General features: G+C 35.7%; 2 protein-coding genes across 2 annotated transcripts; one reads left to right on the top strand and one right to left on the bottom strand.

Moving 5' to 3' along the window:
• Positions 1–220: 220 nt before the first annotated feature.
• Positions 221–3,912, top strand: Sf3a2 (splicing factor 3a subunit 2). The gene is made up of 4 exons (XM_089632083.1): positions 221–338; positions 494–655; positions 1,725–1,988; positions 3,446–3,912. Exons 2-4 carry the CDS (start codon positions 502–504, stop codon positions 3,850–3,852), a joined length of 825 nt encoding a protein of 274 aa, XP_089488209.1. The 5' UTR covers positions 221–338; positions 494–501; the 3' UTR covers positions 3,853–3,912.
• A 4,220-nt stretch (positions 3,913–8,132) lies between these two features.
• On the bottom strand, positions 8,133–10,378 carry RpL27A (ribosomal protein L27A). The gene is made up of 4 exons (XM_089632082.1): positions 10,226–10,378; positions 9,921–10,018; positions 9,555–9,707; positions 8,133–8,293 (listed from the first exon to the last, which is right to left on the bottom strand). Exons 2-4 carry the CDS (start codon positions 9,972–9,974, stop codon positions 8,165–8,167), a joined length of 336 nt encoding a protein of 111 aa, XP_089488208.1. The 5' UTR covers positions 9,975–10,018; positions 10,226–10,378; the 3' UTR covers positions 8,133–8,164.
• Positions 10,379–13,899: the final 3,521 nt, after the last annotated feature.

Raw genomic sequence — 13,899 nt, 5'->3', positions numbered from 1 at the left:
ATAACCAAAAACAAATATTTTTTTCAAAAATCACCCGGCGGAAGGCAAAAATTATGCGTCGGCACACCAACATTAAATAATAATTTTATTACCCTTTCGATCATTTTGAAAAAAATATTTAAAAAGTAGGTACATAATTCGATTACATCCTCACTACGTGAGTGGTTCATTTATGCTCACTACTTTCGTGGCGACTTTTTGGTTCAATTTTTATCTTCTATGGTTAATTACCGTGTTTTCTGTCAAACAAACGTTTGCGGAGCGGTTTGTTGTATTTTTTGTTGTTTTCTGGTTGTATCTTTTGATTCTCAGTTTTTCCACACTCCGTTATAACAGCGGTAAGCAGAAATTATCTTCACTTTATTTTAATTGATGCATGAAAATCATAATATTCTGCCATTAGAACCCTTTGTTAGTTAACCTAAAAATCGCTTTTTGGAAGTTTACAAAACCAAGTGTTGCTCGGGTTTAATATAACCATTATGTGTTACAGCTTCCAGAATGGATTTTCAAAACCGTCCTGGTGGCAAGACGGGCGGGGGAGGAGTAGCCAGCTGGTCCGAAAGTAATCGGGATCGAAGAGAAAGATTGAGACTTCTTGCTCTGGAGACTATCGACCTAAATAAGGATCCTTATTTTATGAAAAATCATTTAGGTAAACTGTTGTTAATTGATGAAGTTGTCGAATTGTTCGTGAGGCGGGATTAGGCGGAGGCAACTTAACCTGTTTATCTCGTAAAACTTGAATTTACTTTGGCCAATCCACAATATCTTATTTGACTGTACACAGGAGACTTGAAAATTCCCAAATGAGATGAGTTATTAGCAAACTGATCTGAAACTAGTACTCCAAATTATCGTGGTTTACCTCCTTCTTTAGCCAACGTTTCGGACCATGTTGTCCATCAGGGCCGATATGTAATCTCAAATCGTATCTAGAACTCCAAAAGTTAATTGTTTAAAGTTATGAATGGACAGAAGTTGAGAAATTCCTGGTAATTATTCGGAATCGTTGGCCACGTTTAATACTTCAATAAAACCTTTTGATTTACCTTAATTACTGGAAAAGGAAACTGCCTGCATTTGGGAAATTTTCAATTTTAGCATTTTAATTTTTATTATGTAAAATGAAAATTCACTTCCTTTCTATGGATGACAGCCAAAATAATTTCTGTTGATGAATTTTTCTTACATTGGTATTCCTGATACCATACGAGTGGCTAAAAGAGATGTTATTACCATTTACTTTATGCAAATTAGGTAAGTACTATTTTGGCCAAACTCTGAAAATAAAATAAAGGTATTTAGGCATGTTTTACAATTATATATGTAAAAAAATGTTATGGTTAGGATAGGATAGGTTAAGTTAGTTGGGTTAGGTTGGGTTGGGATGGGATAGGATAGGTTATTATAGGTTAGGTTTGGTTAGATCAGGTAAGGAGACGTTAAGTGCAGTTTCCTTTTATGGTAATTAAGGTAAATCCAAAGGTTTTTTTTTGTTTTTTATATTCATATTCAAGCGTGGCCAGCAATCCCGAATAGTTCCTAAAAAACCCCCGAAAACACTAGTCTAGTATAGTATAGTATAGGTCCATATAGGTAACAAAAATTTATAAAAATGACCCCATTTATATAAGATAAAGGCAAGGATTGTAAATTATTGCATATTTTACAAAAAAATCTATTGTATTGTTCGTTTTTAATATTCCATATTTTATTTTTAGGTACTTATGAGTGTAAATTGTGTCTCACACTCCATAACAATGAGGGAAGTTACTTGGCGCACACTCAGGGCAAGAAGCATCAGGCCAACTTGGCGCGTAGGGTGGCCATGGAGGCCAAAGAAGCACCCCAACAACTGGCCCCTGAAAAACCCAGAATAGAGCCGAAAAAGTTTGTTAAAATTGGAAGACCCGGTTACAGAGTGACGAAGCAAAGAGACCCCGAATCCGGCCAGCAAAGTCTCCTATTTCAAGTTGATTATCCTGGTTAGTTACGATCTATTACTTACACATATGTGACAATACAAATCAAACGTGGCCATCTCTAAAAGGTTTTTGATTGGTATTACTGCTTTTGTTTTTTTTTTTTATTTTATGCAGTTAAAATATAGTTATCTCCTGTTTAACTGGTAAAAAAAAAAAAATTTAAAAGTTTACGTTTTTAAAAACTCGGTCATCTCCAACGCAGCACATTCACCCGCCTCTTTCGAATTCTGCGCTTCTGACAACAACACGTTGCTCCGAGCCGTGTCTCGCGCGGCCTTCGGAAACCACCCTAAAATCATTACCTTTCGACAAGGAATATAGTACAAACTCCTGACCGGATTTCTGCGAACCTAACCATGCTCATTCATGCTCCAACGTACTCCGGGCACGTGGAAAATGGCGACCTCACATTGCTTCACCATAGAAGAAATCTATGTAAGCTTGATCTTTCTACCCCCCATTGTCATTGTAAACTCAGTGTCTATTACGTAACTTATATTCAGAGAGAGAGATCACAATTAGATAGAATTATGTTGTTTTTACGACTTGATTACAAAACAACATCTCAGACTTTTAATTAATTTGATAATATCCTTACATCCATTGGTTCCAATCATAGACATATGAATATTAGTAGACCTGCCCTAAGTGATTAAAAGCGTATTATTCCCCAATCCCCATACCGGTTCCATTGGAGCCGGCTGGGCTCGCGTATGGCCTCAAATGAATTTAGAAAACGTGACGTCATCATTCTTGTGCGAACTATGGTCGAGGCATCATCGGTTCATTTTACGAAATAACACGGCAAAATGGTGACTTGTGTTATGAAAACTTGTAAAAATAGATGTGAAAAAGAGAATAAACCCAATTGTCGTATTACATTCCATATATAAGCATTATTTTTACTTTATTTTAAGCATATTCACATCGTATAATATGGATCAGTTGTAGAAACATATATATTATCACATCGAGATACATCTGAACACAAAGCTGGTTGGTTGCTGGGAAGTAAATTATGAACATTTATAAAAGTGTCTTAACTAAATACGTAAACGAAATATTCGACTCTGAAAATAGAAGAAATTTATTTTGCCGAATTTGGACTTCGCAAATTTGTTCATAACGTGGCGAGTAATTTGCGCTCCCATGTAAAAATGTCTATTCATTCAATAGCAGATTTTACTTTTAAGAACTAAATGGTGATATTATAATGCGAGATGCCTATTTACTGTCAGATTGATTTATTGACGAATCACAGTCAGCTTTCCTCTCTGCGTCCCGCAACTCTTGTTTTAACCCCTCGTCCTTAACTTCTCGTCTATTATATTCATATGTCTGTGGTTCCAATTTTAAACATTACACTTGGACTCACAAAGGAAATTATGTTGTGTAAAAGAATTACGGGATAGTCTAAATTCTCAAAATTTTATTTTGTATTTTTATTTTTTTTATAGAAATATCAGAAGGAATCCAACCCCGCCATCGTTTCATGTCCGCTTACGAGCAGAAGGTAGAACCGCCAGATCGCAAATGGCAATACCTCCTATTTGCTGCCGAGCCCTACGAGACCATCGCCTTCAAGGTGCCCAGTCGAGAAGTGGAGAAACACGACACCAAGTTCTGGACGCACTGGAACAAGGATACCAAACAGTTCTTCTTGCAGTTTGCCTTTAAGATGGTGGAGATTCAGCGTTCTCAGCACCCGCCCAAGTTGATGCCTCCCCCTGGACTGCGCCCCCCCCTGCCCCCGCCGCCCCCAATGATGGGGGTTCCCCCCCCTCGCCCGCCCATGTTCAACCCTGTACCCCCTCCTCCACCACTCCTGTCGCAATCAATACCCCCACCACCCCCCATGATGTAATGAAAACTTTGATAGTTATGTATGACAATATATTCCTCAAATAAATATAATTTTTTCTCATCTCTAGTTTATGTTTTAATTAAATTATATTTCACTAGCGCAGACTGGTAAAAAATCATGGAATATTATAATTGCAGGATTAGCGAAGCTGAAAGTATTTATACAAAATCAATTGCCCCCGGTTTATTGCCTTTCAAGATAAGAAATTTACCTACCGAATGTTAGTAATTTTGAAAAATTACGACATCTAACCAAAGGCATTATAAAAATACAAGACACAATATGTTCGCACTAATCGAACAAAAAATGTAGCACCCCTTATGAAAAGGATAGCAGGACTATGTATATAAGTGGGCTGCTAAAGTGTGTCCATTAAACCTAGTTCAGTGAAACTATGCGCATTGGCTCCGAATTTCATTTATTCAATTAAGCATCTGATAAAAATAAAAATGCATTTCGGAAAAAGAATTAAATTTAATAATTTTCGTAACTACTTTGTCCCTTGTCTGATATTTATGTGATAAGGCTGGAAATAGTGTGATGTGTATGTCGGTTGCGTACGATAACATGTAGGTTAATGAATGAAGAGTTGTAGTGCAATGCCGACGGTCAGCGGCATGCGAGTCACTATGCGCATGTACGGGGAACATTGGTTCAGTTCGTCAGCGGGTCAACCGAAGCGCTTACTATCTATATAAGAGCATTCAGTGCAGCGTAGATCGCTTTAACTGATGGGTGTGCATGTGCTCAGTCTTATAAAATAAATACTAAACAGAGCAGGTTATTACAGAGGTGCATCTTCGTCCTCCTCTTTGGGACTTACCTAGTAATTTATACAATGATTGAGATGCCAAGTTAAAATGTTGGCTTGAAGTATATTCCAGTCTGATGAATACAACGAACATTAATAAAAACGACTTAATTAATTGAAGACAACTGTACTCGGTCGAAGTCGGTGCAGCACTTAACGGAATTTCGAAAATGAAAAGTTTATTGAACTTTGAATAGTGTTGCGAATTATGCAGGAATATTTCACCCATGCACCAGCAACTGAAATTATTATGTTTAACTAAGTTGTTTTTATTTTTAAATTTGAACACTGCACAAGAATACCCCAGACTAGAGATACAATCTCTAAATAGTATAAAATAAAGTTGCTTTCCACGTCTGTCTGTTAGTGCGCTTAGTTCTTTTAAACTATGCAAAGTACTTCAAAGTACTCTACTTTCTATAAATATAATATGCATGCATATAAACCTTCCGGAAGAAATTCTCTAGATGATAGTGAAAACCCTATCAAAATCCATTGTGTACTTCAGAAGAAATAAGCCCACCAAACACAAATCATTAAATTTATGAAGTAACCCCAACGCAACCTACAGACAACAAACATGAATACTTTTTGCTTAATTTATTTTATATTTTGTGAGAACCAACAAATTAGAAGATGAGGAAATCATGATCAACACAAATACAACAACCTACAGTCCGCCTCGGAACAGGAATACATAGTGAGGAGGACTGAGAACAAACTACATCACTTTATATTTTTATTTTACTTAATATTGTATCTTTTTTAAATTACTTTATATTGCCGTTAAATAAAATAAAAAGCCTACGCAAGACAGAAGTGAAACTTCTAGTTTCAGCTGATGCTTGGCGTGGCGCAGTTCGCTGGTGTCTGAGAGAGAGGAAAGAAGAGAAGAGAGAGAACGTTCGTGAGCGGCTCCCCCACCTCAACAAGGTTTCACTTCAAAAATGCCACAGCCGAGAATCGAACCTCGCTTAACTGATTGAAAGCCAACCACGCTGAGCACCAACTGTAAGCAAAGCCGCATAAATTGATTATATTATGTAGGTTCTGAAAATATGAGAGCTTGTTATGTTTTATAATGTTACCTACATCACACCCAAAATATAATATATTTTTAAAAATAATGTACAATGTACAGAAATAGAATCCCACACAAGATCGCGTAGTGCGCTCTAGCGAACGGATATTTTATCAGAGGGAGATAGTTTTAATTTTTTTTTCTGTAAATTATTACATATTATCAAAATAAATAAATTAATTAAATAAATGTAATACAATTATCATAATATACGGATTAGATAATAATTTTAATCCAACACAATAACGCAAAGCGCGCTCTAGCGGAGTAATGTTTTATCACAGTGAGATAAGTGTTTTTATTATTTTGCAATATTATTTTCTTTTAAAAAATGTTCTGACCTACTAAAAAATAAGATATTGAATGAAAAAGGCGTTAAAAACAAAAAAATAATGTGCGATGGCCGAGAATCGAACTCGGATCAACTGCTTGGAAGGCAACTATGCTGACCATTACACCACCAACGCCAGTTGTCGGGATGAGCTAAGAAGCATTTATATGTTACTTCAAAACTTTGACTAGATCAAATGAACTTTAATCGGTGGTGGGGGTACCCGCATTTTCGTTTCGGTCATGAGTCGGTTTTACTCCGGTCCTCGAAATTGCATGACGCGCGTAAAGAAGTTTCACTTCAAAAAACAGATGCAGATAGTGACTTTATTTTATACTATTTAGATAATAATTGATTTTGATAGAAATACCTATTTTTACTTATCGTCGACGAAGAAACAATACAGCATGATTAGTTGATGATACTACCACTGTACATATATCGCACACAGCACCAAATAAGCTATACCAGAAAACGGACATTGGTGATATTTTAAATGAAATGCTCCCGCTACGGAAAGTTCATACTGCTCGAAAGTTTTGTCTCTCCTGCACAATAAGATTTTTGTCATTTGGACAGCTGTCTATTTGTCAACGCTTATGATCTTCTGTTACTTTTGCAAAATTAATAAATGAGTTTATTAAAGTAATCCAACTGAATAAGGCAGTGCTAGTTAAATTTTTTTTGTAAGCCTGTTTTGCCACCAGCCCTACACATATAAAAGATATAAATAGTATCCCCAAGGCCCATATTGCCTCAATATTGTCTTGTAAGCAATATTGACTTGGCCCACTTACGGCTAGCAGGGAATAAACATCAGGTGCAGTAGGCGCGATACCGAGTGCTCCTTTCCACGGATGTATTTCTACTGGCACCCGTTCAGGTCGACACAGGGTTGCTCACTTCCATTGCCCACTTATTGCTGCACACAGGCAATGTTGATTTCTTACAGGCCCCCGAGGGAACACTCAAATCTATGTAAAATGCTGCATTTGCAACCCCATTGCAATTGTTTTCGTAGTTAGTCCGATAATAAGAAAGAATCTTTTACATAATATTATTATTTGATCAGTTCTATATGTAAAAGTTGTTTGAATGTAAAGGATAAATAACCAGCGGGCAGAAATTCATATTTCACCAAAAGACAGTCTCTCACATCAGGGCAATTTTAGAGCGAGATACACTGTATTCATTCCGCTATCTGGAGGTAACAGGCCATGCCTACAGCATGGTTCAGAAGAAATTAATTATGATGAATTCTCGGTTCCAGTATTTTACCGAATATGTTGTTGGACAATGAAGTGAGTTAATGCGGTGGTACGCCACTACTCCCAGTCGGACAGTATCGGGTACTACTTTAGTACATAGTACCAAGTGCTAAGGTTTTACAGCACCTAGACTGTCCTACCTACTGGACACTTGGGTGACAAAAAAATGTTTTTTTTTATTATTGTGAAACCAGAGTCCCACTGCTCAACCAACCGTCTGGAGCCCGCAAGACTACAGCATCAACCAATTAGAATATGTGAGGCTGAAGGTATTGGGAAGAGGAATTACCTGGCTATCCAGATCTGGTCACCGCTAAAGATATTTCAATTCTGAATGGTCTTACCCAGGGCAATACTGAGAGCATCTTCCACTCTGGAATGAGCCGCAACAGGTGTCAGGGGGTGTAGTGCGCCAACTTCAGGAGATGGTTATATATGAAGGTAGAAGTAAAAAGGTAAATTACCTTTTTCGAAATTCCAATATTTACCTTCCATTAGACATTCTTTTAAATAAAAATATTGGTATTTCGAAAAAAGTTATTCTTCTTATTTACTTGTACCATGTAAAATCACCCGGCCACCTGTATATTATTTTTAATATACAGGATGGATATATGGAGTAATTTGTGAAATAACACAAATAAAATTTAACTTTGCATGCCACCTTTGCTCTTTCATTTATCTGACACCAGGAAGAACTGTCTTCAAAGCATTAAAGGTTATCTTGACTTTGGAAGTGTGGGATTTTTTAAGGGTAGGAACAGTCGATCAAAAAAGAAAACCAGTAACCATAGTTTAAAGTTATTTTTATTATTAAAATCTTATGCAGTTAGAACGCAGCATCCTCCAGCCTTCTTGATCTTCCTCTCGGCGGTCTTTGAGAAGAACTTGGCCTTGACGATGACGGGCTGGTTGGGGAGGACTCCCTTTCCGAGGAGCTTGTAGTAACCCTAACAAAGATAAAGTCCCTATTAGAATCCACGTTGCACAGAAGAGAAATTAACTATTAATAAATTATAATAATCAGAAAAGAACGAATCGACATCTTATTATGCATTTGTACGATGCTTTCCGACCGCCCGTTCAAAATTCATCATTGAACCTAAAGGATAACTTGATATTTTATTAATTTAAATAATTTCAAATTCAGTTGGCAAATAACTGAATGAACCAAACTTTCATAATAAAAAATACAATTCCTTTATCTTCGCAACATCTATGTGGATATCAACCAGACTGAAATTTACCTAGGTTAATATTTACCTAACCGCCGCACTCTTTATTAGGCAGTTTACGGAAATTACACTTCGTTTCAACCTAATCACTACAAGAAACAACTATTTACATCGGGAGAGATGGTAAAAGAATTAAATTATTCATCAATTCTTTCATTAAAAGATTAAAATTACATTGTTAATTCTTTCATTAAAAGATTAAAATTACATTGTTAATTCTTTCATTAAAAGATTAAAATTACATTGTTAATTCTTTCATTAAAAGATTAAAATTACATTGTTAATGAAAGTTCAAAATTTTCCTTGGAAATCGATTTTCATGCAGCCATTTTGGATTTTTTTTTTTAGTATGGATTTGATATTTGCAAAAGTTTTATTTCAAGGCTGACACATTACACTATGCGCATCAACGCTTATTTGGGAGTGGTTATGGTATAATTTACCTCGAGAGGGGTCAGGTCAGTTAGGGAACTGCCGCAGAATATCATTTCTTTGTTTGGGATCTGTTACCTTGACAGCCGATTTATCACGGCACTCCGTAAACTAATCTGACTCCCTTGGGCAAGAGAGGGGGTCACATCGTTTTCAATATAATAGCCTGGGTAGCAGATTGCAGCCTATAATCATCGCCACGCCCACAGATCATCTGTCAGGCTTGAAGGCTCTACGGGATTGTATGGCTAGTGATGTGGTGTTAAATAAAAAATCTTTAATGCGTATAGCATAATGTGTCTCCCCCTTCAATCTTAATACGCATAAATTACTTAATTAACCGCACTAAGAACCTATTTAGTGCATGTAAATAGTTTCTTGTAGTAATTGTTGAAATGAAATGTAATTTCACACAATCTGTGCTTAAAAGTGTGGCAGGTTAGGTAAATAATTACCCCTACTAATTAATTCAATACAAAAATATTTGAAAGTTCAGTCCAGAAAGATTTAACACTAGAGAAAAATTAGGTGCACGGTTACTTACAGACTTAACAATGTTGATAACTGGTGCCTTGCCGGATGGGTTGTTTTTGTACTTGGTCCTGGTCTCTTCGCTAACTAAAGACCATAACCTGTCAAGGTTGAGGACCGGGCAGAACTCCTGGTTCTTCTTGACGTGGTAATTCCTCATACCAACCTGGAATAGAAAAATTAATTGTTAGAAAAGAGTTGTACATTGACTTTTCGAAAATGGGGCTAAATTTGAATCAGAGAAGAACAATCGACATTAATTGAAGCATTTGTACAGTGCCTTCCGACCGCCCGTTCGAGAAATCATCATTAAAACAAATTGGGTAAATAATTCAATAACATATTATAATCCTTGCTTCAACAAAAAAGTTATTATTACCTTTCCGAAGTATCCGGGATGATACTTGTCGAAGTTAATCCTGTGGTGGTGCATGCCTCCGGCGTTACCGCGACCTCCGGGATGCTTACGGTGTTTGCCTGAAAACAAACAAAAATATTGTTAGCGATAATTGAACATCATAACAAATCATACCAGATAGTAACAGCCACAACTTGACGGTTTTAGTTGACATTTTGTAGACAGGCGAAAAATGACAGCAAGGCTTCGGTGAAAGCAATCGAAACATAACCAAAAAAAATTGACAATTGGCGTTAAAGTAACAAATAATATTGAATTAAACTTACCAATACGGCCATGACCGTGACTGACGTGTCCCCTCAACTTCCTGGTCTTCTTTTTAGCGGTAGACTAAAAGAAACAAACATTATGTTAGTATTAGAAAAAACACTTCCATGCGCATGTTTGTCAAAAACTTCGGATATTCCGGAGGACAATCCAAAAGAAATTCACAGGTCGAGAAAACTTCACGTTCATTAGCAATTCAGAAAACTATTTCTCGATCGAAAATGTGGAAGGATTATTAAAATATAACTAGATTTTGGATAACACCGAAACTGTACGTCAACTCACCATTTTAACAGGAATACGAAGAACGAATTGGGTTGCCAAACAACAAAACCTAATATTCTTGTCTATAGCTATGTTTTTTTTAATTTTTATGGCTTGTTTTCGTAATAAAGAAAGTACTTGACCGACAATGAAACGATCCCTTTTCGCGTCGACATAAAATTAGTAAATTGAAAAATAAGCGTCCAATGCTAATAACCTTTAGTTTTGTAACTGAGAAAAATGAATTAATGTGCTTTTATCCAAAAAATGTCCACTCACATATTTACGTACTGTTTTTAATTTCCATAATAATATAAATTTATAGCAATTTTTTAGCTCCATCGAAATACACAAAGTATTTATTGTAAGTCAACAAAATATATTATGGTTAAAAAAATGAAGGCTGTCGAAGAAGAAAACGTAAAATGTTTTTTAATCTGTAGGTTTTTTTACACACAGATCTAATGATTTTATTAATTGACTGTATAATTAAAGCACAAGAATTTTGAAAACAAAACGTTGTTTCTATTAGAAATATCTAAGTATTAACATATGTATGGGTAGTAAGTAATTGAAAAAAATGAGGTAGTATGCCGGCAGACGCAACTAAAAAGTCTTTCGTGTGCACACCTTCATGGCTACTCCATAAACCGTAATGGATTTATATACCCGAAACTGTTACAATGCAACTGTCTCAGCAACTTAAGTCTCTCGCTTGCGGGCGCCCTGAGTCAATCGGCACATTTTGCAGTTGGTGAACTCGCTAGTGTAGATTTTGTGGATACAAATAAAATATATTTATGGAATTCAAAATAAAGGTTCGTTCATTTAACCAATGTTTCATTAGTTTAATTTTATACCCTGAAGATGCTTGTACTAAGTGAAAACAGTCAGTTATAGAGAATTCATTAAAAAAAATCGTGGTTGATTTTTTTTCACAAAATAATATTTTTCGGCTAGGGATGGAATACATAAAAAGTTTATGGCGAATTTAAAATTTTGGCTGGAGTGGAGTTTCGCTCTTGTGGAGTTGAAAAATTCAGAAAAGCCATAAATAGGAAAATAATTACTATTTATTTATATAAAATTTTCACAGCGATAGGTTTCTTAATATAGCAACACCAAAGTTTTTTTGAAACTTTGATTTGACCGGTATTTCTATGGATTTGACGTTTATTTATGGTATTTGACATTTATGGATTTGACGTTCGAGCATTTGACGTTTTGATTGGTTTATTTATGCGTTCGAGGTTGACATTTGACAAAACAAAAATAAAACCTTTACGACGTAAAACAATGCAAAGACAGCAAAGGTTATTGAAGTTTTAAACTAAAATGAAAGGTAAAACTTTAGCTAAATATTCAATATCCATATTCACTGGACACGATAGTTTTAATTTTACTCACGATACCTGCTGTGCTACCACACACATGACCAAATTACCAAAAACAATGAAACCCAAACAAATTACCTAACCAACTAATGAACACACAGATAGGCAGACATACACTCTTTTCTTGATTCACGTTCATACATTGTCTCATACATACCCTTCTGACTTTGGACTTGACCCGACTCAAGTATTTGGTTCACTTTATCGTTTAATGCAATGATACTCAACCTTTTTCTTCTGCGGGCCACATTCATATGTTTGTAAAGCTACGCGGGCCGCAACACTATACAGGTATGACAAAAAATATCATGAAACCCACCACCCCCGTTTTTTTGGAAAACCATTTGAGATTTATAAAAATATAACCAAAACAGAATAATAATAGTACATATCACTTATCAGCATACCCATCGTTAAAAATTACAATAGTGAAAAAAATAAAACTCAAAAGTAACATGTATCCAAGCGTTTATTTTGAAATTAGTGTGATTTTTGACATTGGGATAAATTTTCAACAATTTTAGACAAATCGGGTTTATAATTGCTGCATGCTACCCTCAATACGTCATCAAGGTGAGAATCAGTAAGTCGATTCCTGTATACGTTTTTTGCATATTTCATTTTGGAATATGATGACTCACAAAGATAAAATATGTTGATGCAAACAATGTGAGGAGCAGGCAGGCACAATTTTTGACAGTCTTTTATTTTTCAGGAACTAATTCCCAAAAATGCATGTACTCCTTCCCCTCTCTTTTTTCTTCAAAAATAGCTTTCAGATTAGTATCATTCTTAAATTCGATAAATTCATCGAAAAGCACTGCATAATCATATCCCAATGTGGCTAAGTGTGTTAAAGTTGCTGTTTCTAGGTGCCAGGGATTTTCTATAAGTAACAAACAATTCTTGATACTACGTATTTCCTGAAATCTGCTCTTAAATTCCTTAGCTAAGGCAGCTAAATAATTTAAAAATATCTTATAGTTTTCTTCAGAAACATGTATACCATCTTGTTTAGCTTTTATGACTATCCTCTTCAGGTTTCAATGTCTGTACGTCAAAGTCGCAATTAATCTCAAATTAACGTGATATAGAATGCCAGATTTTGTAAATCATGTTCCTGATATTAAATGTATTGAGGGCCGCACAAAATAGCTTGGCGGGCCGCAGGTTGAGTATGACTGGTTTAATGTCTTCCTCGGGCGTCCCCGACTTCTACTATTCCCATTCCCGCCATATATTCTCCTTGCACTCCTTTCTTCATTTATCGCTCTCCATGCCCGAACCATCTAAGCGTCTCTTTTTTAATCTTACTATTACATTTTCACACGGTCATACATGGATTTACCACACATATGCCTCAGGGATCTCATTTTTACCCTAACAGTTTGATCTGCGGTTTAGTGACTTTAAAAACAGTTGAACTGCTTAGACAATTTGTTTCAGCTCCTTTTATAAATTTTAATGTTAAAAAACTATCCAGCTGTATCTTTGAAAATTATCAAGATGATGGTCCTTTTAACAGAAATGAAATTGATACAATTTCAATGTGATTTATCGCTTAAGAGTGTTGCCTTAACTAACCCGCAGCCAAGTGGGGGAGTAGGTAGTACCCAAAATTACTATCCTCCTTATATTAGCTTAAACACTTGACATATCATTTTAGTATTTTACGTATTCCTGCGCAAATACATAAGTTACCATTAATAATTGGGATTTCTATAGTTTAAAAGCCCATAAGACAGAAAAATACATTGGGTCCCACTGTGGTGAAGACCCACTTGATTACAGGCATTTTTTATGGCATCTTGGTCTGTCAAGAGTTAACTGTACATTCTGTATGGACTTTCGTCTCATCAGAAAAATATCTAATTTTAGTTCGAACTGCACTCAAAATAAAGGCATTGTTTTGTTCTACCTACTTATGTGAATCAATGTTTTCCTCTACGAAGTTTGTTAAAAGTAAATATAGAAACCAACTCCTCAATGTCCATCTTGATAATTGCATTCGGATG

Source organism: Hesperophylax consimilis, chromosome 5 (genome assembly GCF_061612785.1).
Source record: "Hesperophylax consimilis isolate HC1 chromosome 5, BYU_Hcon_1.0, whole genome shotgun sequence".
Classification (NCBI taxonomy): Eukaryota; Metazoa; Arthropoda; class Insecta; order Trichoptera; family Limnephilidae; genus Hesperophylax; species Hesperophylax consimilis.
This window is presented reverse-complemented; position numbering and strand designations above follow the sequence as displayed.